At 36.9% G+C, this 24,739-nt stretch overlaps 2 protein-coding genes across 2 annotated transcripts in view; both read left to right on the top strand.

Moving 5' to 3' along the window:
* Positions 1-1,715, top strand: part of LOC126978060 (UPF0547 protein C16orf87 homolog) — an 11,439-nt gene extending 9,724 nt beyond the window's left edge. The window contains exon 4 of the mRNA XM_050826774.1: positions 358-1,715. Within this exon, the coding sequence (XP_050682731.1) occupies positions 358-542 (185 nt within the window). The 3' untranslated portion in view covers positions 543-1,715. The remainder of the gene's footprint in view (positions 1-357) is intronic.
* LOC126973618 (uncharacterized) lies at positions 839-24,739 on the top strand. The gene is made up of 4 exons (XM_050820959.1): positions 839-914; positions 10,372-10,595; positions 19,676-19,855; positions 24,151-24,739. Exons 1-4 carry the CDS (start codon positions 839-841, stop codon positions 24,403-24,405), a joined length of 735 nt encoding a protein of 244 aa, XP_050676916.1. The 3' UTR covers positions 24,406-24,739.

Here is a 24,739-nt window from a genome sequence, read left to right as displayed (position 1 = left end):
TCTGTCTCAGAGCGCCATTTGTTTTCGAAGCGGTGGTAGTGTTTGAAGTGACATCAAAAATAATTTTAAAGTAATCAATTTTGAGAAAATAAATACCTTAAAATGTATTTAAAAATATTGCTGACATATTATGCTATGTATTATTTTGACGGCCCATATAGCCGAATGTTTAGTCCCGGGTTCGAATCCCGGTAGGTGCAATCATTTATATGATGAATATGGATGTTTGTTTCCGAGTCATGGATGTTTACATAAGTATATTGTATTAAATTTATCGTTGTCTTGTACCCATAGTACAGGCTATGTCTAATTTGGGGCAAGATAATTTGTGTGTCAATATTATTTATTTTTGCCTAGCGACAGCAAGAGCTAGAAGACGTCGGGCCCTACGTAGGGCCCAGCGGGAGCCCCAACAGAGCGACAGAACGAGAGACCCGACACCACAGCTGCGCCCCGCCCAGTTAGCGAGATGTAAACTTATCTTGTCGGAAATTAATAGGAAAATGCGCGCTGTTACCTGGCAACCTCCAACGAACGAGTAGTTGTCAGAATTCGCCCGGTTATATATTCTGTGGATTTGACGTAGATGACGTCACAGCGTCGCTTTGTGTACGGTGTGCAAAACAAGCATCACTAGGATATTATTATTTTTTAAATAAATAAGCTACGATTTATTTTATCTGTATTAAAGATTAATGTAAAGATTTTGTGTTAAGATTATTATTAGAATGATGAAATATAAATGAAAGAGTCTGGGTTAGTTAAAACAAGAATTTATTTTTCTAACAGTACTAATATAGCGACACAGAACAACAGAAGCTAAAGTCAAAACGTAACAATGGTAATGAAACTGGAAACCGTACTGACGCAACAGGTTGAGCGCGAGGGGGTGAACGGGGAAGGGGGGGCGGGAGGTTTTCATGTTCCAGCAAGGTCGTGAAAGCCGTGAAGGGCGCCGTACGATCGTACAAGATATAATAGTACTTTTATTAAATAAAAATGCGTGGCGGCCATTTTGTATTTCGTTACCTGGGTTTGTTAGTATTCGCTGTTACAGCAGTAATTTTCTCATAAAAATACATCCAGCGGAGTGTTACAAGGATCCCCTTAGGTTGCCATTAGGTTCTTTAGGGTTATCTATGATGAAATGGGAACAACTGTCAGCTGTCACTCTTGTGACAATTTGACAGAAGTTGAAATCGGAACTAATTGCCGACCGTCACAGGGTCAGTTTGGGTATTTTACACAATCTGGGGAAAAATATAATAAATGGAGAATTTTTAGGGAAAATATAAAATAAATAAAATGTGTTTACTTCAGACTGTTGGCCTATAAGTGTTAGTTTTATTAAAAACTATGTTAGTATATTATGATATTTGACATTGCATAATTTCATTTAATTCGATTTAATTAATATAATAAAATATAATTTCATTTTGATTTAATTTAATTTCTTTAATTTGATTTAATTTAATTTTGATTTTTTTCTTTAATTTAATTTAAATACTTGCCACGACATGCTGAGGCACTAGCTATGTGTCTACGAAGAAAAGAATAGTCCTATAGTTTTATGGAGAAATTGTTGGTGAAACGAATTTGTCTACGCTCAGTGTAAATAATAAATGTAAAATAGGAAAACTTGTACAGTTTTGCACCTTCGTAATATGTATTAGATAATAGTCCATTTAATGTTAAATAAAGTTTTTATATAATAAGTTGTTTATTTTTCCGTTTGTTCGCTGTTGACTTGGTGATTTTAAATAAATCTTCTTAATATATATAAATTACGTGACACGTTGTTTATCCGCGATGGACTCCTAAACTAATGAACGGATTTTAATGGAGATTACTTCATCGAGTGCAGTTTAGTCCAACTTGAGAGTAGGATAGTTTTTATTTCGATTTGAGACCCATAATTATTTTCAATTCCAATATTTGTTTTGTATGGACATATTTTCTATGATAGAATTAATTGACGCACGGTTTGACAGTTCTGCTGTGAAACAATTTCATTATTACACCAGGAAGCCTATTGCAGGAAATAATTCTTGGTGTTTTGAAATATTATTGGCAAATTCCTATAAAACAGTAAATTTTTCTGTCTGTCGGGTCAGCTAGTATTATAATAAAAATCCCTTATGTTCGTCTCCTTAAGATGCCAGCTGGTTGAGTAGGTACCATTTTTACTGCCCAGCAGTAACTTAGCAAGTATAGCAACACAGAGCTGCTCGAATTGTCGGAGACTCAGGGCCCTGTAAACAGTTAGATCATTTAGCTTTGCCTACCTAACTGGTATATGCTAACAATCATGCGTTACCTATCGAAACAATAGAAAACCAACTCCTTAGATGATATGTTGTGATTAAGCAAGCACTCTCGATCAAAACTTGTCTTTTTTCAAAATGCAAAAGCAAGTAAAAATTTAATTGAAACCAAATTAACTTCTAATCAATTTACATCAGACGCTGTTCTGTCAATAGAAAATGATATGACGTATAAGTAGTCATCGGAAATGTGTACCTATAGTTGGGCCATTAAGAACGTGCGAACTGAGTCATAAATCATTTTTATCAGATCTCTCGCTCACACTGCAACAAAAAAGGGATTTTTGATAATCAGCAGGTAATTAAGGAAAGGTTAAGGAAATAATGCAAAATATTTTTAGGGTGTATTTTTATCTGCTTTTAAAACATTAAATATATTAAATTTTATACAAATTATATTAATACACATTATGAATAACCTTACGAGTTTGGGCGTTAATATCGCCCTTTAATTTAACAAAGTTAAGTTGGAGAATAATGCGTCCATGGTTCGCTTATGAAAGTCTAATGACAATTATAACACAATTATCACAAACACCTACATTTGACCTTATTGCATTAGTCATCGGCTACCTGCGTCCGAGCGGCATCCCTTTATCGATAACGAGTTGTGCGGCATTGTCACATCCCTTTGACGTAATGTTGTTTGACTCAGTTCGCACGTTTGTGATGGCCCAACAGCTATAATCAAAGCGGGCATGTGGGCGTTACACATTGTGTACAAATGTACCTACTTGAGGCTCAAGTGAGACCAGTCATTTGATGTCAAGCGAAGCATAATTATCTTTAAAAAAAAATACAAATATGCCTTAATAGCCTTTTTTGACTGTAGAAATCATAGTCGCACTAAAAAATGTCCAACGAAGGGATTTCCTATCATTGGTAATCAAAATTTCCCAATTAAAATACAATTAATATTTTTTATGTGTTGTACAAAACATACAATTAAAAATGACCCATAATATTACAACGTATGGTTCATTTACCTTTACGTTTAATCGATGTAACTTATGTTAGAATAAATAATGTAAACAATAAAAATATCTTGCTACTCCACAAGTGAAACAAATTTTATCTTTATAAAATACTTGAATACAACTGTATTCAAATATTGCTCGTTTTCATGCATAATGCGATAAGAGTGTAAGTAATCAAATTGTTATAATATGGTTGTGGTAATTGTGTACAAGAGAGACTACGATGAATTCAAATTAATAGTCTTAATTGTCTATAATTAGGTACAGCTAATTATTATTTTAAGCGTAAGATTCCAGTTAAACTAAATATGGGTTAATTTTTAAATATAGACAAACATTTTTTTTATTTTTAATATTTGGCATATATTGAGGTTCTACCGATAAGGTTGAGTCGAGGTGGATTAGAAGAAAATCTCACCACATCATGGAGTAGAGGAAATACGTCATAGTATCTTAAACAAATAGATCGAAAACCATGACTGCTGGAAATGTTTGCCATCATTGAAGCATATGTACATCATATTGACCACCTGTATAGCCGAGTGGTTAGCGATCCTACCTACTAAGCTAGAGGTCCCGGGTTCGAATCCTGGTAGGTGCAAGCATTTATATGATGAATATAGATGTTTGTTTCCGAGTCATAGATGTTTCAAAGTATTTATGTATGTTTATATGAATATATGTATGTTTAAGTAAGTATATTGTATTAAATATATCATTGTCTTTTAACCCATAACACAGCCTATATATGCTTAACTTGGGGCAAGATAATTTGTGTAAAAAGTGAGTCAATATTATTATTATTATATTATAAAACATCAATTGTAATGAAACAATATCAACCATTTACATCTGGTACGTTATTCCATGCACTATCACAGCTATTATCATACTTGTATTCTTCGTTAAGGTCTGTCTCACTGTCAAGTGACTGTAAAACTTTCTTTTTACAGTCTTTCTCTTTGTCTTCTGTTTCTCTAGTCTCTTTGCTTTATCTTTTGAGTTATTTTTGTTTTTGGTGTCAATCAACTGTATCATCATGCCAATTTAGTTTTTCTGGCGTTTTTGTTAAATTTTTAGCTTTTCCGGGCTGTCTGACGGAGACTTTTTCGAGGAGCAGCTTTTGGAAATGGACAAATGATTTGTGGTAAAATTATTTTTGTTTTTTTTCGTGAACCAGAATCTTCCATTGTTATATCTAGATCTTGAGATGAAGAAACTACCTCTACTGATTGCCTTACTATTGCCTACTCGAATTTCCCCTCAGTCAAAATTGATGGTGAATTGGGTTTAGACGCTATAGTTTCATTTATGGAAACTAATGCTGATATTGAAGGCTTTGACTGACGTTGTACAGTAGATGATAAAGGTAATTAGATCGTGGTTACATCTGGAGGTAATTCTGCAGCTACTGATGGCAAAGCAATCGAAGAAACATCCTGCTCTTGAAGTTCCCCAGTCATTTCCCTGTCTGTTACCGCGGAGCATAAAAAGTCCTCATCTGTAAAGATATCCGTATTTATGGGTATATCCCAGTCTTTCTAAATCCACTCAAAATATTGGATTGGCTAAAAGTCTGCGACATAATATTTGTGCTTACAAATCCTGGTATATTGCAGATCGTAACAGTTCGTCCTGGGTTATATATCTCCAAAAGCTATATTTTTATCACAAAACTTGTCTAAAAATACCTTGTTTGCGTGTTTTCTGTTTAACCTTGGCCTTAACAAACTTCAACAACTTCGTTAAATCGTTTTACCAATCAAGTAATATTTTAAATAAATATCGTAATTACTTCTCACGTATCCAAGGTTTTTTTTCTGATTAACATATTATATATACGCACACACACACATATATATATATATACATATAAATAAAATTTGAGTGTCTGTTTGTAAAATTGAAATAACTGTTTTTTACTGCATGTATTTGAATATATATACGGTACATACACCAAAATAACATGTTTCACAATTTTCTGTCTGTTTGTTCCGGCTAATCTCTGAAATGGCTGGACCGATTTTGACGGGACTTTTATTGGCAGGTAGCTGATGTAATAAGGAGTAACTTTATTTTAGAAAAATAAAGTATTATTTGCAATGTAGAAGAAACGGTCTTACTCTAAAAAAAAAATATGGCAAAACAACATTTGCCGGGTCAGCTAGTATATATCGCATTTATCATTTATCACGGGGAGTGTTCCTAAGAGCTGTTCAACCTGATTCCTGCCGCCGAATTTCACCTTCGCACGACACCCCACAAGTTACGATATCATCTCCACCATCTGGATATGTGGCGGTCCTCCACAGTGCGGTTTTCAAGGAGCTTTCTTCCTCGTACTACGAAGCTGTGGAATGAGCTTCCTTGTGCGGTGTTTCCGGGACGATACCACATGGGTACCTTCAAGAAAAGCGCGTACACTTTCCTTAAAGGCTGGCAACGCTCTTGTGATTCCTTTGGTGTTGAAAGAGAGTGTGAACGGCGGTGATCACTTAACACCAGGTGACCCGTACGCTAGTTTGTCCTCCTATTCCATAAAAAAAAAAACATTTTAAAAATTTTCTTTGTTACCCCAAAGAAGTATAACTTCTTGCGTGCATACCTAAGTACACACACACGTTTTTTTTATATATTGTGAACTGGTTCATGCACGGTATTATCAGTTGCTTGTCACATCCAGGTATATTCTTCATCCTAGTTTACATTAGATTTCTTCTTCACAGTCATAATTAGATCAAATGGTCACTCATGTATTAGATCATTTGTGTCAGTATCGATTTGTAGTACTGTAGTGAACATGTTACGTTTGCTGTTTGCTTTTCTGTTATTTATATCTTACAGGTGAGTTTGTAATTTTTTTTTTCTACCTTCATTATTTATATTTTTTTGAAGATTGGGTAGTAATAATAATAATTATGTATGTTCATAAGTACATTAGTGAATTTTCTAGAAACTGTCATAACCATAATGATAATATCAGGAACAAACAGAATCTTATAATGCCTACTACTCGGCTAAGTCAGTTTACCAATGGGAGGCTCCTTTGCACAGGGTGCCAGCTAGATTATGGGTACCACAACGGCGCCTATTTCTGCTGTGAAGCAGTAATGTGTAAGCATTACTGTGTTTTGGTCCGAAGGATGCCGTAGCTAGTGAAATTACTGGGCACATGAGACTTGACATCTGATGTCTCAAGGTGACGAGCGCAGTTGTAGGGCCGCTCAGAATTTTTGGGTATTTCAAGAATCCTGAGCGGCACTGCACTGTAATGGGCTCGTCTCAACCCTTATTTTCATAAAAAAAAGTCAAGTTAGTAAGTCTTTTTGTGGGGCGTTGTATATGCTTTTACAACAAGATTCCAGAAAATGTTCTAAACAAATGTATTGAGTAATTCAAAAGAATTGTTAAAAACGTTTATGTGGTAGGTGGTACTATAACATAAATGACTTTCTTAATGATGCCATTGATTGGGAATAGAGCGACCGCCCACAGGCTATTAAATAATAAATTTTATTGTATGATTTCACTTTGTAACCATAAGTTTATTAAAAAAAGAAGCCCGCTGAGTTTGTTGCGCCCGTTCTTCTGAGGTCTGCGGCATACCTTTTGGTCTGAGTGGTAGTTTTTGACTTTCATTATGTTATTTTATATCCTTGAATAAAAATATTTGAATTTGAATAACAGCCTCTAAACTGTGCGTTGTTTATAATTCAATAATTTTCTTGTATACCGAACCGATCACAGCGGCCAGAATACAAGTCACGCGAAGCGCAAACCTTGCCCCCAGCGCATAACTGGAAGGGAGGCGAAGCCCCTGGAATTGCTGATGTCTATAAAAGTCTTATAAAACGTTTTACACTCCATACAAAATATCTATATATATATATATAAAAATTAATTGCTGTTCGTAAGTCTCGCTAAAACTCGAGAACGGCTGGTCCGATTTGGCTAATTTTGGTCTTGAATTATTTGTGGAAGTCCAGAGAAGGTTTAAAAGGTGAATAAATAGGAAAATGCTGCTAAATTAAATAAAAACAACAAATTTGTTTTTCCTTTGATGTGTCCGTACATAATTTCTATGAGAGAATTTATTGACGCACGGTTTGACAGTTCTGCTGTGAAACAATTTCATTACGACAGCAGGGTGCATATTATACGAAGTAATTTTTGATGTTATGATATATTATTGACAAATTCATATAAATACATTATTTTATTTATTATGTACAGAACAACGTCTGTCGGGTCAGCTAGTAAATAATAAATATCAATAGGCGTAAGTCTAGCTAACCTTGTCACTACTTATATCATTAATAATGTTGTTTTTTATGATATAAGAATCTTTGTTTATATATCTTTCAGTTATCAAACTCTTCCGTTCACAACAGATACATAAAACTCAATTAACAATTGATAACATGATAGAATAAAGGTCAAGGTTGTGTGTATAAAAGATAGCAATGTCTAGATATTATTCTAGAATAATATTTCCTTGATTCAACCCTGAAAGAATTATATATTCATTTAAATTAAACAGATCTTATAACTATATTTACAATACTGACACGAGAGTGGGTCAGGGATTGGAAATAATACTCCGCTTATAGGAACGAGTCTTTATTTACGTTCACTTTTTCTGAACTCTGCACTTCGTCGGTCTGCCGCTGTTCCTCTTGTGGGCGGCGGTACCTTCAACGCGTCACACCGCACCGAACACTAAGTCTCTTCTATCTTCTTCTTGGAACATTTCCACTTTTCACTACTTTTGTTCTTCTTCTTCTTTACACTTTCGAGTCAGAACTAGAAATGACGTAGGCCACGCTTAGTACGGCTTATATACCCCCGGATCTGTTTTATTTTCAAAATAATTCTCCCATTCCATCTTTAAATTTAAATTGTACTAGAAAATTCTTTTAACTATTTTTATCCTGCTTACACATTTTCAATCCCTTTTTTCTGTTCGTTTTGATCCTGAACCTACTAGAAATTTCCATTAATTTTACAAAACCATAAAAATTCCATACACTAGTAGGTGTATCGAACCCGGGTCTACAGCGTCTAACGTAAATACTTTTACGCTGAAGCTTCAAGTATTGCTGACGGGACTGTTGAAATTATCAATGTCTTGAAGTTTGACAACTCTCGGCATATACGTCGAAGCGTTGCTACGTGACAATACTATGATTACATTAAATTAAAACTATCACTACGGGGAAGTGTACCAAGAACAATTGCAGAATTTCCGGGTTGGATAGTTATACGGACGGAAATAGATGTCAGCGCTTGTTTCTAGTAGCCCTACTGAGGCGCGTAGATATTTGTATTCTTTTGGAATCCTCATTACAAAGTCCATATTCAAGAAATAGAGAAAATTCAAACGAAATTCTTAAAGCATTTAAAATTTAGGTGTTCTGCTATCGATCAATGTGTTCCTAACTTAATCTCTCTGGAAAAACGTAGTAAGGTAAAGGATCAAACATTTCTGCTAAAATTACTTCATAATATGATTGACTATCCACTTCTTCTTAATTGCCTTAATTTACGATGTCCTAGACAATCTTCGCGAATTAAATCTTTATTTAATTTACATACTACACGCACTAACTATGCACAAAATGCCTCCATTCATCGTTCTTGTTTAGTATACAACAAAGAATTCTGTTCAATTGAGACTTACTTTTCAGGGTCGTTACAGAAGTTGATTGAACTAATTAAGAAAATGTCTTAGTTTTAATTTATTCTCATTAGTATTAAATAATATTGCATCTCTTTATTAACTTAAAAATGTATGCTATTATTTTTAATATTATTATTAAAACCATCTATAATTTTCTATAAATATTTTATTATTTTCAATTCAATATATTTAATTAATATTTATTATTTTCATTACAAATACTTTTACTTACTACTTTACTAAACTTACTTTTACTTACGGTACTTTTAAATTGTAATTAATTTGCTCGCATTTTTCTATGTACTATTTAATTGTGGAAACTTTTATTGGTCAGTGATTTATATTTTAAGTTTTATTTTTTAAGTGTTTAATACACTGTTTGTTTCCCGAATAAAATAAAATAAAAATAAACAAAATTCTCCACGGCTCTGGGCCGATATTCAAAATAATAATGATATCACTTATACGGTCGCTCAATTCCCAATCTGTGGTATCATTAAAAAGTGATTTATGCTATACTTTACCTACCTTCCTGGCAGAAGTTCCACGTTGGATAGGCTGATCCGTTGACCGAAATAACTGTCGGCGCTTGGGTTTCCAGAAGCCTTATTGAGGCGACAAGATAGTACCTTGTACATCCTCCGCGCCTCTGGTCCCCACGGGTGAAATGTCCAACGGCACAAAGATGTATGACTCACTGAGACCGTCATATTTCCGACATTTGCTGTCTTCGGCAGTCGAAGCAGCAGCCCCAGGACAACCACCCTGAAATAAATGACAAGATAAAGTCAAAAGTGAATAAGCTGGAACTTACATTCATTTAGATTTTTTTTATATCAGAGAGGGCAAACCTACAAGAGGCTCATCAACGTCAGGTGTCAAGAGATGCGTTGCCAGCCTTTAATGTGGTAGTATGCCCTTTTATTGAAGGTCCCTAAATCGTTAATTGGTCCTTGATTTTTAAAAATTTCACACAGAGATGGCGCATGTAGTAATTAAATCTTTTTAATAGTTGGTTAATCATCTCTACATGGTGAACTAATTTGTGCACAGATTAAATATCTTTTAATCATCAATTTGGAAAATATCACAAAAACAATTTGCAGCCTTCTTTTTTTTTTTTTTTTATGGAATAGGAGGACAAACGAGCGTACGGGTCACCTGGTGTTAAGTGATCACCGCCGCCCACACTCTCCTGCAACACCAGAGGAATCACAAGAGCGTTGCCGGCCAATTGTTGTATGTTATTTCGACATAAAGAACTACTTTACGATTATGAGAAGTGAAATGACTTTAAATTCAAAACAAATTATATATTGACAAGCAAAAGCAAACGATTTTTTGATTTTCAAGCATTACTGTAGTGCAATGTCCTGATTTGCCGAAAAAGAATACATATTTTTTTTTAATGTTTCCAGCTCCTCATTACCTCAGCCATATGACACCATTGTGGTTGGTATGGGCTCCGCTGGCACTACTGCAGCGTCCACCCTAGCTAGGGCTGGCAGAAGAGTGCTGGCGCTTGAAGCTCAGGACAGGATCGGTGGCAGAGTGAAGACTATTCCATTTGGAGACGGAACAGTGGAAGAAGGAGCTGAATGGTATGGACTTTATGTTTTTCTATAGAAATTGATTCGTAAACACTGTACATACAGTCAGTTATACTGCTATTACAGAAATAGATGTGGTGGCAGTACTGCCCCGGATGAAACTGCACATACAGTCAGTTATACTGGTACTAGAGAAATATATGTGGCAATACAGCCACGGACGAACGCTGTACATACAGTTAGTTATACTGCTAATACATAGGTGTGGTGGCAGTACGGGCCCGGGCGAACACTGCACATACAGTTAGTTATACTGTTACTACAGACATAGGTGTGGTGGCAGTACTGCCGCAGATGAACACTGCACATACCGTCAGTTATACTGCTACTACAGACATAGCGGTGGTGGGTGTACTGCCCCGGACGAACACTGCAGATACAGTTAGTTATACTGCTAATACATAGGTGTGGTGGCAGTACTCGCCCGGGCGAACACTGCACATACAGTTAGTTATACTGCTACTACATAGGTGTGGTGGCAGTACTCGCCCAGGCGAACACTGCACATACAGTTAGTTACTGCTACTACATAGGTGTGGTGGCAGTACTCGCCCGGGCGAACACTGCACATACACTTAGTTATACTGCTACTACATAGGTGTGGTGGCAGTACTCGCCCGGGCGAACACTGCACATACAGTTAGTTATACTGCTACTACATAGGTGTGGTGGCAGTACTCGCCCGGGCGAACACTGCACATATAGTTAGTTACTGCTACTACAGAAATAGGTGTGGTGGCAGTACTGCCCCGGGCGAACACTGCACATAAAGTTAGTTATACTGCTACTACATAGGTGTGGTGGCAGTACTCGCAAGGGCGAACACTGCACATACAGTTAGTTATACTGCTACTACATAGGTGCGGTGGCAGTACTCGCCCAGGCGAACACTGCACATACAGTTAGTTACTGCTACTACATAGGTGTGGTGGCAGTACTCGCCCGGGCGAACACTGCACATACAGTTAGTTATACTGCTACTACATAGGTGTGGTGGCAGTACTCGCCCGGGCGAACACTGCACATACAGTTAGTTATACTGCTACTACATAGGTGTGGTGGCAGTACTCGCCCGGGCGAACACTGCACATACAGTTAGTTACTGCTACTACACAAATAGGTGTGGTGGCAGTACTGCCCCGGGCGAACACTGCACATAAAGTTAGTTATACTGCTACTACATAGGTGTGGTGGCAGTACTCGCCCGGGCGAACACTGCACATACAGTTAGTTATACTGCTACTACATAGGTGTGGTGGCAGTACTCGCCCGGGCGAACACTGCACATAAAGTTAGTTATACTGCTACTACATAGGTGTGGTGGCAGTACTCGCCCGGGCGAACACTGCACATAACAGTTAGTTACTGCTACTACAGAAATAGGTGTGGTGGCAGTACTCGCAAGGGCGAACACTGCACATACAGTTAGTTATACTGCTACTACATAGGTGCGGTGGCAGTACTCGCCCAGGCGAACACTGCACATACAGTTAGTTACTGCTACTACATAGGTGTGGTGGCAGTACTCGCCCGGGCGAATACTGCACATACAGTTAGTTATACTGCTACTACATAGGTGTGGTGGCAGTACTCGCCCGGGCGAACACTGCACATACAGTTAGTTATACTGCTACTACATAGGTGTGGTGGCAGTACTCGCCCGGGCGAACACTGCACATACAGTTAGTTACTGCTACTACACAAATAGGTGTGGTGGCAGTACTGCCCCGGGCGAACACTGCACATAAAGTTAGTTATACTGCTACTACATAGGTGTGGTGGCAGTACTCGCCCGGGCGAACACTGCACATACAGTTAGTTATACTGCTACTACATAGGTGTGGTGGCAGTACTCGCCCGGGCGAACACTGCACATACAGTTAGTTATACTGCTACTACATAGGTGTGGTGGCAGTACTCGCCCGGGCGAACACTGCACATAAAGTTAGTTATACTGCTACTACATAGGTGTGGTGGCAGTACTCGCCCGGGCGAACACTGCACATACAGTTAGTTACTGCTACTACAGAAATAGGTGTGGTGGCAGTACTACCCCGGAAGAAAACTGCATATCGTAGTGACTTAGATTTGCAAATGTAGACTTAGATTTGAGTCTCTTACCGTTATTTTTTTTACAACTATTGCAGGATCCATGGAACAGAGAACAGCGTGGTGTATCAGCTAGGAGTAGACAACCACATTGATCTCCGGACACACAACACTTCTAATAACGTTGTCAAATCTGATGGTTCTCTACTGGACCGGGAAACAATGATAGATCTCGCCCTATTCTGCTTAACAGGCCTTGGAGAGCCTCCGAAAGAACCTATTGGTCTTGGGAATTTTACGACTATAAGGTTAGTTTACATTAAGATACTCTTAAATGTTTTTAGAGTTTAATTCTCTAAAATATCCAAATCCAGGAACCATGCATCGTCCTGGCTCAGGAAGATAAAAGCCTTTTTTCTTTGAATTTTCTTTTTTTCTAGAAATAACGTATAGTTAATATTAACACATTTTTTACACAAATTATCTTGCCCCAAGTTAAGCATATATAGCCTGTGTTATGGGTTACAAGACAATGATATATTTAATACGATATACTTACTTAAACATACATAAATTCATATAAACATACAAAAATACATTTAAACATCCATGACTCGGAAACAAACATCCATATAAACGTATAGCCTTTGCAATCCCCATTTACTATGAGTACCTATACTCTGCGCATCGGAAGCATCTCCCCCCGCTTTACATCAGATTACGATCCAGAAAAGATTTTTTATTCATCGCCTGCACGAAATCATTGCGAAAAATGCGTGTTGAAGTTGAATTAGACATGTGTGTTGAAGAAAGGCAGACAAAAATTTGAGATTTAATAATTAGGTTAAAATTTGTAAATTTGTTTCCAATTAAAGTCAAACACCATATTTTATATTTACAGACACCCTATCATAAGCTGGGCATTCATTTGTTGACCAAAGACGCGCCGCACCCTAATTTGACTCCGCTTGTTTCCGTTCTAGATTGTCGCGTATGTTGTTTAAAAGATGAGTTCTGATGAGTAATAATTATTGTGTTCCGCTGCAGCTTTTCTTTATTCATAAAACAGAGAAAGCTTCAAAAGCAGTTTAAAAAATTGTATATTTTAAATAGCTTCAAATGGATTTACCAAACGATTTTGTGGCGTGACGTCTCGGAGCAGAATAAATTCAAAATGGCGCCCATTGGATATTATAAAGTGAAACTTTTATTACATCGTCTCAAACTTTTTCGTCTGTGTGTTGCATGTCGCGTGACGGTCGGTGGGCCCCTATAGTTCGCAGCAGCTGACCGTGTAGTGTATAGACTATTACTCATTTGTGCCAGTGCTCCACTCTATTTTGTTTGTTTTTGTCACTGTTTAATGTAAATGTTGTAGGTCAGTGTTTAATATAATCCTTTTCAATCAATATTTTAACCAATGGTTAAAATTAAGATTGATAAAGCGATTTATAAACCCTTAATGGAATATTATTACAAAAATTTTAGTTAAATGTCTATAATGTGAAAAAATGTTTCACTTTTACCGTCGTTTCATAAAACCACACAATCCTTTTTTTATTTATTTATTTATACATTATTAAAACGGCGTGAGCCGATTACAATATTAAAGTAAGTAATTAATTACAAACAACATTAATATGTACACAAATAATAGTAAATTAATACAAAATTTACTGTTATTAACTAATACATTAACATCCAAATATCGTTAATCCGTTCCTCACAAAAACGCAAGAGCTCTGTTAAAATTATCTGCCATCCATCCGCAAATAAATCACAAGCAGGGTTGGCTTCGAACAGAGTGTTGAGAGCAGAGAGAGACCTCGGTATAATAGGTGAGTTGGTGCGAGCTGCAGTAGAAAGACGATGCCATTTGTCTTGGCGCGATGGTTTGGCTTCGACCTTTCTTTACTATCCTTCTTTTTTTTTTATGGAATAGGAGGACAAACAAGCGTACGGGTCACCTGTTGTTAAGTGATCACCGCCGCCCACAATCTCTTGCAACACCAGAGGAATCACAGGAGCGTTGCCGGCCTTTAAGGAAGGTGTACGCGCTTTTTTTGAAGGTACCCATGTCGTATCGTCCCGGAAACACCGCACAAGGAAGCTCATGCCACAGCTTTGTAGTACGTGGAAGAAAGCTCCTTGAAAACCGCACTGTGGAGGACCGCCACACATCCAGATGGTGAGGATGATATCCTAACTTGTGGCGTGTCGTGCGAAGGTGGAATTCGGCGGCACGAATCAGGTTAAACAGCTTTTCGGAACACTCCCCGTGATAAATGCGGTAGAAGACACACAATGAAGCGACGTCTCTACGCAACGCCAAGTGATCCAGCCGTTCACAGAGCACTGGGACCCCGACAATTCGAGCTGCTCTGCGTTGCACGCGGTCAAACGGATCGAGCTGATACTGGGGTGCGCCAGACCAGAGATGACAGCAATACTCCATGTGTGGCCGGACCTGCGCTTTGTAGAGCGCTAGTATGTGGGCCGGCTTGAAGTATTGCCGTGCTCTATTAATGACGCCCAGTTTCTTTGAAGCCAATTTGGCTTTGCCTTCCAGATGACCACGAAATTGGCAATCGCTCGAGATTTCGAGACCCAGTATTCCGATACTAGGCGAGGCTTTGAGGGTTGTCGAAGAGCGGTGATACGACTAATGGGGTTTTTTTAATGATAAACGCGCAAACTTGAGTCTCTCGCATTTGATAGAATATCTAATTAGCCACGCCAAAAGTTACAAATTTGCCATTCACTACTGGATTTTGGCGCAGCATCACTCCATATACCTCGTCGGAGCCGTCGTGAACGCTTAGCTTTACCCTTCTATAAGGTCTCTTCTTAACCAATCATGCTTGTACAATAAATATATTTACAGGGTAAAGGAGTATTTAAATGAAAAGTACCCAGCTCTTGCGAACGACGAGAAATTCTTGAAAGGTTTCCTATTCATGATGAACGTGGTAGTAACGAACTATGAGTCTTGCAATGATTGGAACGACGCAACCGCGCAGACTGGGTAAGTTATACGTCTACATTTCCATGTTTTATGATAAGAAGCAAAGACATTTTAAGAGAATGGACCGTCAATACAAACTATAACTACGAAGTTCGCGTCAACCAATTTTACAATGGTATATGGGCGTGGCGGCCATGATGATATCAAAATTAACCAATCACATCGCTTCCCGCCAAAAGTAGTATTATAGCTATAGACCAAGTATAGTAACTAGACATCGGTTTGGCGTGGTCAACATGAGACAGATAATATCCTATTTAAAATAGGTACATAATATAAAACAAGTGTTCTTTCACTATCACTTTTACATCGTACATAACATCGCACCATATTTCCTTCGATTCTACTTAAAATTGTCACTGATGTTGAATAAATAGTGGATATTTCACACGTTTCATGAGTTTTCTGTGCAGCGCTGTCAAGTTTGTTTAGCACACCTGGTGTGCTGACCTTGAAAAAACCGGCATGGCGAAACTAAAGATCTAATCACTCTATCTCATTTCTTTACATAAGACTCGCATAAGTCTTTCTTTTTCTCGTGTGAGTGAGACTAATTACTATACTTGGTCTATGATGATAAGCACTGTATATTATACGCCTAAGTTATTTGATAATTGTGTTGTGTTAATGCCCAGAGGCAGTGTTATGATTTGGAAGTTTTATACACATTAACATAATTCAAATTCAAATATTTTTATTCAAAATAGGATGTGACATCACTTATTGAAAGTCAAAAAACTACCACCCATTCAAAAGCCTCAGACCTGAGAAGAATGGGCGCAACAAACTCAGCGGGCTTTTTTTTTCATCGAATAAATATGTTTACAAAGTAATATTGTGCAATTAAACGTATTATTTAATAGCCTGAGGGCGATCACTCCATTCCCAATCTGTGGTATCATTAAGAAAGTAATTTATGTTATAGTAACCTTTACCACACAAACGTTTTTTAACAATTCTTTTCAATAACGTAATACTTTTGTTTTGAACATTTTCTGGGATCTTGTTGTAAAAGCATATACATCGCCCCACAAAAGACCTACTAACTCGACTTAGCCGAGTAGTAGGCATCATCAGTTTATGTCTGTTCCTGGTTATTAACATTATGGTTCTATACAGTTTCTGGCAAATTCACTTATGTGCCTATGAACATACATTACATTATCAAGAATATATTGAGAAGCAACAGTCAAGATGTTAATTTCTTTGAATTTTGCTCTCAATGATTCTCTAGGACCTTGGTTATAAATAGCGCAAATAGCCCTCTTCGGCAGCACAAATATTGTATTAATATGGGCAGCAGGCATAGGTTTTATTATGTATATTTATTAGGTAAACTAAGCCAATTGTACTCACTCGTGATGGTTATGTTACAGAGAGATACTCTCTTTTGTGAATTAAAACAGATGTTCGATTTGACACCACAATACCGAAGAATTCGGCAACATTGTCTCTCTTTGTATCGTGTTACACGTTCTGTGTCTGAACGTTGATTGAGCGGGCATCAAACGTCATTTTTTTTAGTAGAGATCACTTGACCTCTGCGTGGTTCAAGGGTAAAGTTTAGCGAGCGAGTTATTCAAATTAGAAATCATCATCCATTCGAAATAGTGTGCCTCAGCCGTGAGAAGAACGGGCATAAACTCAGCGTGCTTTTTTCATAAAAATATGGTTACAATGTAGTACTGTACCATAAAAATAACAATAATTAACTTTAACAATAACTGTGGTTATCGAAAATCATTTAATTGTATTATAATAACATTTACCACACAATCGTTTTTTAATAATTATTTAAGCATTTTCGCTTATGTCTCAAGGTTACGAGCGGAACTGCATTATAATGAGCAGGGTGTATCAATTACCATCAGCTGAACGTCCTACTCGTCACGTCCCTCATTGTAATAAAAATGTTTTTTCAGAGCTCAAGATTTGGGAGGTGATCAAGTGATGAGCTGGCACAAGTACGGTTATAAGACTTTCTTTGAATTATTACTGGTTGGTATATTTTTGAGAAAGATTATGTCTATCCTATCAAACACCATATCTAATCTATCTTGACTATAATAATAATAATGTAGAGTTGACGTGTCTGTACCACGGACGAGTAAAAAAATAAGGACTCCGTGTCTCCTTTCATAACAGTGTAGCACCAAAACAAGGGTTCAATTCGCAGGGTTTAATTCTCGGACCTTTTCTGTTTTTAGTTTATATCAATGACCTACCCTATCTTATAAAGAACAAACGTGATATAGTATTGTTTGCGGATGATACATCACTATTATTTAAAGTTAATCGACATGCAACTACTATTGAAGATGTAAATAATACTATTGCTAAGGTAGAACAATGGTTCGAAGTAAACAATCTTCTTTAGAATGGTAAGAAAACAAAATGCATAAAATTCATATTACCAAATGTAAAAAAGATTAACACACATATTAAATTACATGGAGAAATGTTGGATCTTGTAAATAAGACAGTGTTCTTGGGTATAACTCTAGATGAGAAGCTTCAGTGGGGTGACCATATATCTGCCTTAGCAAACAGATTAAGCTCTGTAGCATATGCGGTTAAGAAGATAAGAGAACTGACTGACATAGATACGGCCAGAATAGTATATTTTAGTTACTTCCACAGCATTATGAGCTATGGTATCCTTTTATGGGGTAATGCTGCTGAGATCAATACGATATTTGTGCTGCAGAAGAGAGCCGTTAGAGCCATTTATAACAGGGGATCTAGAATTTCGTTAAGACTAAGTTTAAAGAAATAGGTATTATGACAGTGGCCTCACAATACATTTACGAGAATTTGATGTTTATACAAAAAAAAATAAAAATAAGTTCATAAAACTAAGTGACTTACATAGTATTAATACTAGAAATAAGGGTAGACTTGCCATGCCTGCCACAAGACTCCAAAAAGTCAGTAATTCTTTTAGGTGTCAGGGTGTTCACTTCTATAATAAACACCCCGAACATATAGCAAATATGTCTATAAACAAATTCAAAGCCTTCACAAAAAGTAAATTAAGCAGCAAAGGCTATTACAATATCCAAGATTATTTAAATGATAAAGCAGCCTGGTATTGAATTGCTCTACTTAGATGTTATTTATATTACTTATTTGATTTGTTTGATTTTAACTTTATCTGTTTGATATTATTTATTTATTATTATGAAATTAAGTGTATAACTGAACAAAAGCCATTGTAAATCAATGTTATGAGTTCAATAAACGTTTTGAGTTTGAAGCCGATTAACGTGTAAATACATACGCCCCACGCACACACTTATACTACTACAGGCCGATAGGCGGCCATTATGAGAATTGTCATCGTCTGTGACAGATCAGTTTGCGTCTCAATAAAATATTATAAAAATGCCGTCGTGCGTTGTGATATAGTGTAAAAACGATAATATATAAGTACTTGTGGCCATATTATTTAAGGGAGAAAAAATTGTGTAACTAGTATCCCCCGTAACCACACACACACTAGCATAACGGTGCTTCACTTGCTAATATCGCGGCGCGGAGTCCTACTTTTTTACTCGCCCGTGTGTGTGTACAAAAATACAAATTACAAATAAAATTTACCATCTGTCTGTCCGTTTTTCGTACACGCCAATCTCTGGATAGACTTTGATGAATTTTTGAAGTTATACTTCTTTAGGCGCATTATGAAAAAATGATGAGAGTGAAATTTTAAGATGCGCGCGCATCACTGTAACACAAAAGTAACAGGTTGTTTCCTAAAATTTTCTGACTTTTGCGTCAATCGCTTTTTTTTTTTGGTTTCTTCGTCCATTATTAGAGCAGGCAAAGGGTTCAAGCCCATACAGCCGTATTCATTATTTAATAATTAATTGTAAAAGCCATATTTGTAAGACACATACTTTGTTTTTTGCATGGCTTACATTGAAATTAAAATTAATACAAATTTACGTAAACCAAGTCGGGGGGCAACTAGACTCTACGCAAAAGATAACTTTAAAATCAATTTTCAGAATACCTACAACAACGGCCCAGGGTTGCCAAACCTCGATATAAAACTGAACACAGAGGTAACACAAATAAAATGGCCGCGGGATGCCTCTGGTAATGTCGAGGTTGTGTGCAAAGATGGCAGCACTTACACCGCTAGTAATGTTATTGTAACTGTCTCACTTGGTGTGCTGAAAGAGATGTAAGTAATTTTTTTAATAGGGCTTTGAATGGAACTAATAATTAGTTCTAAACAATTTGTTATGTTTTTTAAAGTGACAACCCTCACTTCTAGGATTAATACACAAATAAAATTTGAAAAACAAAATTTTATGAACGATACGGGACTCGAACCCACGACCTCCGGCGTTCCGTGCTCTAATCAACTGAGCTAACCGTTCGAGTGACGTATCGTCATAAAATCTTGTATGCTTTGTTCAGCTGTAAAGTAGATCCTGTACATGCCACAACCTGAAAGTTGAAGTGAGGTTTTCAAGGAGCTTTCTTCCACGTACCTACTACAAAGTTGTGGAATGACCTTCAAAAAAAGCGCGTACACCTTCCTGAAAGGCCGGCAACGGTCCTATGATTCCTCTGGTGTTGCAAGAGAATGTGGGCGGCGGTTATCACTTAACACCAGGTGACCTGTGCGCTCGTTTGTCCTAGTTTTCCATTAAAAAAAAAACAACAATGGCGGATTGTAGGTACTAGGCTTGCAGAAAATGTAATATTAGCTTTCGCCTGTGATCAAATCTTCTATTTACCTCTATATGGTGCGAGAGAGAAGAATATCACTAACGGAGATACTGCAAGAGAGAAAATGAAAGCAGATCTATCTAGCCATAATAATATAAATAGCTTATTGTGTGAGGCGCTACGGAAAATAAACTCTGCATTTATAGTAATAAAGTTTATATTTTGTAAATAAAAATTAAACAAATTGTTATTTTTTAAAATGATACCCCGCACCTCTAGGATTAATTTAGATTTGAAAAAGCAACATCTCAAGTCAATTTACTACTATGTAATTATTAGGGTTGAGCAGGTTATCAACTGTAAAATAGATCCTGTAGATGAAGCCACAACCTGAGAGTTGAACAGAGACATGTCAAGATTTACGAATGCGTCACTCGAACGATTGGCTAAGTTTGTAAGAACGCTCGGACGGAATTTTATTTGTATAAATAAAAAATTTCAAAGTAATACTCATTACAAATTTACTACGTTCAAATGATAGGTCCATGATATTAAGTAAATTAATTTATTTGTAAAATATTATTCATTTTCAGATATGCAACCTTATTTTCTCCTGATCTGCCACAAACAAAAATCTTCGCTATAGACAATATATCGTTTGGCGCTGTGGCCAAAGTGATACTAAGCTTCTCCGAAGTTTGGTGGTCACATGGTCAATTTGATTACCTTCTATGGTGGAACGAGGATGATCTACAAAGGTTAAGCGATGATGAGAAATGGATTAGCTATGTGGCTGAAATATCCACCCCTGCTGGTTCGAATAATACGGTTACTTTGTGGTTCACGGGTGACAGGGCGAAGTTGGTAAGTTTCACAAGTACATTAGAAATAAATATGGACAACTAAGTGACTATCAATAGGAAATAGTTTTATTCAAATCGGTCAATGACGTTCTGTCATCATCTCAGCTGGAAGACGTCCACTGCTGGACAAAGGCTAATCTCTGAGGAACCATGAGCTTCTTCATAAGACCCATAGTTAGCGACCACGTCTGCGTTCCATATGTCCTCAACAATGGCAACACAATCTGGTTAAAGTCAGGTAAGTAAGGTCAGACACTGTGGTATTTGGGACGAGAAGATTTTACTGAGCTTTGCGATCACTGCCCCCCATCCGATTGGATTCGATGAGTGATTCGAGAGATGGAGATTACAGTTCCAAATTGTTACGGGAGTAGATGCGACGTGGACATTAGACATTATCTTCGTCTTGTCCGTGTTCATTTTGATGTATTTGATGTAATTTCATTTTCATGTATTGAGGCTATAGAAAATATAGCTTAAGTCTTCCATGGTCTCAGCCATGATTACCATATCGTCTGCGAAACGAAGGTGAGTGATGTATTCGCCGTTGATATTGATGCCCAGTCAGTTCCAGTCCAGAAGCTTAAAGACGTTCTATACATACGGATAAATCAATATGTGTTTAGAATTGTCCCAAATGTTTTTATTTGAATTTTCAGGTCGAATCTTTACCCGATGATGTTGTTAAAAGTTTCTGTATGAAAATACTTAGACAATTTCTGGGCAAGAACTTCACTTTGACGGAACCGGATGCAATGATCATGTAAGTATCACGTAGGATATTAGCCTTAATAAAAGTATATCTCTATATCTTAATATATATAAATTACGTGACACGTTGTTTGTCCGCGATGGACTCCTAAACTAATGAACGGATTTTAATGGGGATTACTTCATGGAGTGCAGTTTGGTCTAACTTGAGAGATAGGATAGTTTTTATTTCGATTTGGGTCCCATTATTATTTTTATTTTCAATATTTGTTAGGTATAGACATATTTTCTATGAGAGAATTTAGTGACGCACGGTTTGACAGTTCCGCTGTGAAACAATTTCATTATAGCAACAGGGAGCATTTTTTACGAAATAATTATTGATGTTTGAAATATTATTGGCAAATTCCTATGAAACAGAAGTTTTTTTTTATTATCTACAGAACAACGTCTGTCGGGTCAGCTAGTATATATATATATCATATATTTACTCATTATGTTCGCAGTCCCGCCCACTCTAGCACTGATAAAATTTACACTGATGACCTTCTTATGGTCCGCAAGGAGTCGGTACCTACATCGACTGAGGGGCGTTCAATAAATAGTGTGAATGTGGTGCAAACTCTTTGGAATCAAAAAGAGTAAATACTGGCTTTCAAATCTCGAATGAAATGATTAATGAAAAAAATATGGAATATATTTTGTTTTATAGAAATGGAAATCTTTTATTTTGAGTTTGTGTTGTCAAAAATGAATAGAATTAATTTGCGTATCTTTAAGGATATTTATATTAATAAATATATAATTTGCAGAATAATTTAAGTCCAAATGATTCACCGTATTATATACTTGCCCGGTGGTGCATCGAATTTAACGTGGAAGAACCTCCACTGAATTTGACCCACTCTCGTGTCGCCTAACAAAGTAATAGTGAAAATAGTTGGAAAAATTGTTTACGCAGACCGTCGGTCGAGTCACAGTATGTTTTATAGTCGAACAAATAAAGATTTCAACTGGTAGTGTGCCTAGCATTTTATATGACGGCTTAGGTATGAAATAGGTTAATGAGGTACCTAGAACGCTTAACGATGCACAAAAACAAAGCTAAAAAGATCATAGGCCTTCTCATGGTAAAGGTATGGTCATGATTGACTATCTCGACCATGTAAATACTGTTTCTGGCACATATTAAGAACAAATAACTGGCACATATTAAAATGGCTTCAATTGGAGATGCTGACTTCCAAATACTTGAACATTATCTATATTTACCCGACCTCGATGATGTGAAAGGACAGACATTCAAAGATAGGAAGCCCTTCTTACTGCAGTACAGGCACTATTAATTTTTGATGAAGAGTTATTAAAGAAAAGAATTTCAAATTTAGAAAAGAGATATTCCAGGAATAGTATGCAAAAAGGCAACTATATCGAAAGTTTCAATTAAATTTAATAAAATTACCGGCAAGGCAATTCTTTACAAGCTGAAAAGTCACATCTAACAATTTTAGAGAGAGCTCAGTATGCTATTATTAGAGATTAATGTGCAGGAAGCCACGACGAACGATGACTGCCACGTTAAATTATCACAAGTTTTTTTTAAGTATATATTTCTTTGTGACTATTCACTTAAACGTTTTTTTGAAGTTGATATTCAAGTGTGCTGCGTGTAGAAAGTGTTTGAAATTTGATGGGAGGAATCAGATAAGGAAAAACAAACATAATTTTCAATGTAACTCTATGGGAGATGTTTGAACCTGAATAGCTTTTGATACCGACCCCCTAGAAAAATAAACTCAACGATTTTAAGCTTTTATTCATGAAACCTTTCCAACGATATATTAGGTCCGGTATCCACGAAAGCGGAGAGGAGAGGAGACGATAGGAGATAAGCCGCGAAGCTGTCAGGTTATTTCCACTAAAGCGCAGCAAAGGAGATGTAAGCTGTGAGTACTCGAAATCAGCCGAGGAAAGGAATATCTACGAAAGGAAGACGTGAATTCCTTGCAAAAGTTCTCAACGCATCTTCGGTCTGCCGCGCCGCTTGATCGCTCGACGCGGCACAAGATTCTATAGAAAAATAAGACATATCCTCTCCTAAACAACGAAATCTGATTGGTAATAAAAATACATCTCCTCTCCTCTCCGTTTTGGTGGATATGGGGCCTTATCTGAGCCTATTGCTGAGGAATAAATTTTCCAACGCCGTCTTTGTGCTTTCAATATAGATAAATTGTTTCAGATCATCGTGGTACTCTAATCCGTACGTCCGCGGCGCCTACTCCTACGACAATCTGCAGACTCCACTACACCCGCACATACGAGACGACCTGGCCGCTCCTCTGGTGGATGCGGCTGGAACACCCAGGGTCCTGTTCGCCGGAGAAGCCACCTCCAGGATCCACTTCGCTACAGTCCATGGGGCGAGTGAGACGGGCAAGAGAGAGGCATTACGTTTGTTGCAGACTTCAATAAATGTTTGATAGAGCTTGGTTATTTAATATGAATATTAAGGTCTCAAGTAGTGCAATGATATCGCGGGATATTCCATTAAATTTTCCAATAATACAAAACACGGCTTCAATTGAAAAGCACTAAGTCTGGCTTTCATCAACTAACTTTAACAATAACAAACATGTTAATGTAACGGTTAAGCAAAAAAAATGTTGCACCATTTGAAAATTTTTAGATGACATCATAACTTTATCTGTAACCGTAACCGTCCAATCTTCGCCGGTTAAAGCTATTGTTAAGGTTAAATAACTTCGATTATATTCACACTAATATCCCCTATCTTTATAAATCATTCGAAAATTA

The sequence above is a fragment of the Leptidea sinapis genome, chromosome 2 (genome assembly GCF_905404315.1).
Source record: "Leptidea sinapis chromosome 2, ilLepSina1.1, whole genome shotgun sequence".
NCBI classification, from domain to species: domain Eukaryota; kingdom Metazoa; phylum Arthropoda; class Insecta; order Lepidoptera; family Pieridae; genus Leptidea; species Leptidea sinapis.
Note: the sequence above shows the minus strand (reverse complement) of the source record. Positions and strands in the feature narration are given on the sequence as shown.

What these genes read in the sequence shown, in the direction of transcription:
- LOC126973618 (XM_050820959.1), top strand. Translation starts at nt 839, where the DNA reads ATGGTAATGAAACTGGAAACCGTACTGACGCAACAGGTTGAGCGCGAG. An exon ending in CGGGGAAGGGGGGGCGGGAG is followed by an intron (nt 915 to 10,371) that starts GTTTTCATGTTC and finishes TTGCCGAAAAAG; the next exon opens with AATACATATTTTTTTTTAAT. An exon ending in CTGAATGGTATGGACTTTAT is followed by an intron (nt 10,596 to 19,675) that starts GTTTTTCTATAG and finishes ATCAATTTTCAG; the next exon opens with AATACCTACAACAACGGCCC.